Raw genomic sequence first — 3,938 nt, 5'->3', positions numbered from 1 at the left:
TAATCCCAGGTGCCCATTTCTAAGTGCTCATCTGCCTTTTCTAAGATGGCCACCACAAAACCCAAGGAAAGAAATGCAAGCTCCACCCTCTCAAGGCCACTGTTGTTCTGGGGGCTAGGGGAGGATACGCCCAAGGACGGGGTGCCCAAGGAGGAGATTCTCGTGGGAAAGGGTCATCCGGGAGCTGACGCTAGGGGCTCACAGGTGAGCTCCACAGCTGAGTCCCCGGCCCCACACTCGGCCAGCGCCGAGGCTGCCAATCACAGGAAGTGCCGGCCCCCTGCCCCACCTCCCAACGTTACGCGCCGGAAGTGACCGTTGCTGGGGAGTGCGTGGGAGGAAGGTGACTGTGAGGAAGGTGTGTGTCCACCGAGGTAAGGAAAGGCATCCCTGGGCGCCCCTAAGCAATTCCTCTTTTGCGTACAGGGATACCTTCACCTTCTAATATTCTCTTTTCGCTTTTCTGCCAGTAGTCTTCAGCCCTGTGGGCTCTCAGTGCAGCTATTTTGGCTACCAGCCGGTTTCGCTGCATCGACCACTCGAGGGCCTTCTTGGCGCCTTTTCTACGTTCTTTTTAAGTTAACCACCTCCATCACTTTCTCTTATTTAGTCTCATTGATTAAATCTGTGATTTTGTTGTTGTTGTTGTTGTTTAAAGGAAGAAAAATGATTCTTTTACTAAGGCCCGGAATTCTGTTAAGCGTTTAACCAATAGCCGCCGACTACATCCATCCCCTAAACTTGATTGCTTCCGTGTAGCTTGTCTATTTCTCCGTGATCTAGTAGTAGGGAAAAGGTAAAGAATCCCCTGTTAACAGTTTGATGCGGAAGATACTTAAAGGACACGGCTAAGTGATGGTACTGTGAATTCCAGTGCCCCAGTGTACTGCAATTCGTCCTTTTGTCCGAGAAGAATAGGTTGGCTTCCTACAAGCTGCTGAATCTGGTGCTCATAACTTAAAATCAAGAAACATATTGGTTCTTCCTTCCAAAACTCTTATTTTTAATGAAAAAGTATGAAGTAGCTATGTATAAGTGAAACATGTCCAAAAAGACAGTGGGGATTTCTTGATCCAAACATAAACATGGAAAATATTTTTAAGGCAAATTCACTAATGATTGTCATTAACAAATGGGCTCTGCAGCAAAAAAAACTAGAGTTCTAGCTGATTACTTGTATTTCCTATCATAGGTTCCAAAGCTGCTTATGTCATAGAATGGGGGTGGGGGGAGTTGTGAGGAGTGTAGAATTGTGTGAGGGGCCAAAGGAGAGCATGCTCTAGAGACAGACAATTTTCAGAAGTTTCCTATGGGGATGGTTTTATATACATTTAGGTTTTTCCCACAATAATAAATTTATTTAGTCTCGGTGCTCAATAGAAGAGATTTCTAATAGAAGAGGATTCAAACTATGAAACCATTTCTCTTTTAATCTTTCATATTCTTGTTACAGATTTGTTCTCTTTTGACTCTGTTATCCATAATATGGACAGTTCTTGAGTCTTAACATTCAGAGATTTTCCCTCAGTGCATAGAGGGAATGAGTATTAATTGGAGAACCTTAAAGTATTGCCACTTTAGCACTGAAGATTGGGACGAGAGGAGGTGAAACCTCACTAGAAAAAGGGGCAATGTCAGTGTGGCCCTTCCTGATCATGTTTAAGAAAAGTCATGAAAATGGTGAACTAGTGTTTCCAATCACATTGGAAGGGTTAAGTGTATACTGTCTATCAAAGACTGCCAGCATTTCCAGGTCCTAGAGAGGAACAAGACTGATAACCTGCCTATCTGTATTTTTAAGAACCCAAGAGGAAAGCTTTATAATAGGACACTATTTCTGTGTTTATGTATAAGGGGTTTTTTTTGTTTTTTTTTAAAGACAGGATCTCACTCCATTGTCCAGGCCAGAGTGCAATGGCACAAACCTCATAGCTCCTGGGCTCAAGCGATCTTCCTGCCTTTGCCTCCTGAGTAGCTGGGACTGCAGGCACATGCCCCCATGCCTGGCTAAGTCTGTTTTTTTGTTTGTTTGTTTTTGGGGTGGGGGGATTGTTTTGTTTTTTGTAGAGACGTAGTCTTGCTTTGTTGCCAGGCTAGTCTCAAACTCCTGGCTTCAAGTGATCCTCCTGCCTCAGCCTCCCAAAGTGCTGGGATTACAGGTGTGAGCGACCACGCCCGGCCCTTATGCATAAGTTTAAATGACAATATTCTTGTGGTCTTGACTTGCCCCCTCTAATGTTAAATATTATATTAATATTTATATTATAACCAATATTATATTAATAGTGTCAAACCCTAATAGATGCTAAACAGTGACAGGCACTTAAGTAATAGCACTTAAGGTAGACATCTTGTCACCCAAATACAGCTTAAATTTGAACTATAGGAGTCATATTTGGTTTTTCTTAACTATTTGGTAGGCCCTAGAATTTATTCCAAGAATGTGAATTAGGCCATGATGTTAAAATGATTCCAAGAAGTATGCTTTAAAGAGAAGAAAATATTGGGGGAAGTGGGGAGAGTAAGGGTTTCTTAAATTGAACTTGGGTAGTTTCAAATCCAGAAGTGACTCCACTTCTTAGGGTTACCTTTTGATACATTGATTCTGATTTCCTGAACCACACTTTTGTTTTTTCCAGCACTTGGATTCAGCTCCTTCATTTCCAACATGGAAGAAACTTACAGTATGTACTCCTTGTTGCTTTTAGAAAATAAGTTAAATCATTTACATATAGTTTTATATCTGACAAGACTTTTAGTGTGCTGGGAAAAAGTCAGACTTCTCAACTGCTGAGGAGGAAAAGTCTATATAGTATTACCCAAATTTGAAATAAGGTACATGAAAATTAAGAAAAGAGGTATGAGAAGTCATAAAGCTTTGAAAAGGCCACAGTTAAGACACCTTTATTAAACTATTAAATGAGGCAGGACTTCACCTTCTTGTGTGTATGACACAGGGATAGTAACTTCTTTCTATTTTGAGGAGTAATATACTTATATAATAATGTTGATGTACATTAGTTTTTAGGATAAGAAATCTGGGAAGGATTCTATTTCTCAAGTGATCCAGGAACCTTAGATGGCCCAAGAAATCAAAGAGGAGTCAGCACCTGGAATCATACAGCGTAGAACCAAAAGGGACTTGAAAAATCATTTATTACAACAGAGAAAATAGAACCTAGATTAATTTGCCCAAGTTTACATAGTTAGGGACAGAGTCAGAACCAGAGTCTTCTATATTGTTTACACCTAGTACCCTACATGATACCACAGGCTCTGATATCTAGGTTCTGACTAAATTTGAGAAATATCTGAGTTTATGCCCATGGATAAAACTTGTCAACAGTACCTACTTTTTCTTCCTACTTTGCTGTCTTGTTCAGAATCTCATTATAATTAAAAGTCCCAACTAAAGGATATTTCAGTCCCATTCTACCCTCTAGGAAGAGTCCGGTGGAGAGCTGTATCTCCAAAATACAGAAACTACATAGAAATAATCTTTATTAAATATCTAGAACACAGTGGTTCTCAAACTTTGACATGCAGCAGAATCACCTGGAAAGCTTGTTGAAACAGATTGCTGGGTCCCACCTGCAGAATTTCTAATTCAGAAGGTCTGGTATCTGAGAATTTGCATTTCTAACAAGTTACCAGGTGATGCTGATCTGAGGACCACACTTTTGAGAAAAGGGATCCCCTGCCCCTTAATTTTTCTCAAAGTTTTTTTTTGTTTGTTTTTTGTTTTGTTTTGTTTTGTTTTGTTTTGAGACAGAGTCTTGCTCTGCCACCCAGCCTAGAGTGCAGTGGCGCGATCTCGGCTCACTGCAACCTCCACCTCCTGGGTTCAAACAATTCTTCTGCCTCAGCCTCCTGAGTAGCTGGGGTTCCAGGTGCCTGCCACCATGCCCAGCTAATTTTTGTATTTTTAGTAGAGACGA

General features: G+C 41.1%; 1 protein-coding gene across 2 annotated transcripts in view; it reads left to right on the top strand.

The window, feature by feature from the left end:
- Positions 1 to 300: 300 nt before the first annotated feature.
- Positions 301 to 3,938, top strand: part of GTSF1 (gametocyte specific factor 1) — a 17,690-nt gene continuing 14,052 nt past the window's right edge. Inside the window, exons 1-2 of one of the 2 annotated variants that reach the window (XM_011992630.1) lie at positions 301 to 374; positions 2,640 to 2,684. In XM_011992630.1, coding sequence (XP_011848020.1) covers positions 2,669 to 2,684 — 16 coding nt within the window. In that variant the 5' untranslated portion in view covers positions 301 to 374; positions 2,640 to 2,668. Of the gene's footprint in view, positions 375 to 1,220; positions 2,160 to 2,639; positions 2,685 to 3,938 lie in introns of those variants that run through there. The other variant, XM_011992631.1, reaches the window with a different exon arrangement.

This window comes from Mandrillus leucophaeus, unplaced genomic scaffold, assembly GCF_000951045.1.
Source record: "Mandrillus leucophaeus isolate KB7577 unplaced genomic scaffold, Mleu.le_1.0 Scaffold414, whole genome shotgun sequence".
NCBI lineage: Eukaryota > Metazoa > Chordata > Mammalia > Primates > Cercopithecidae > Mandrillus > Mandrillus leucophaeus.
Note: the sequence above shows the minus strand (reverse complement) of the source record. Positions and strands in the feature narration are given on the sequence as shown.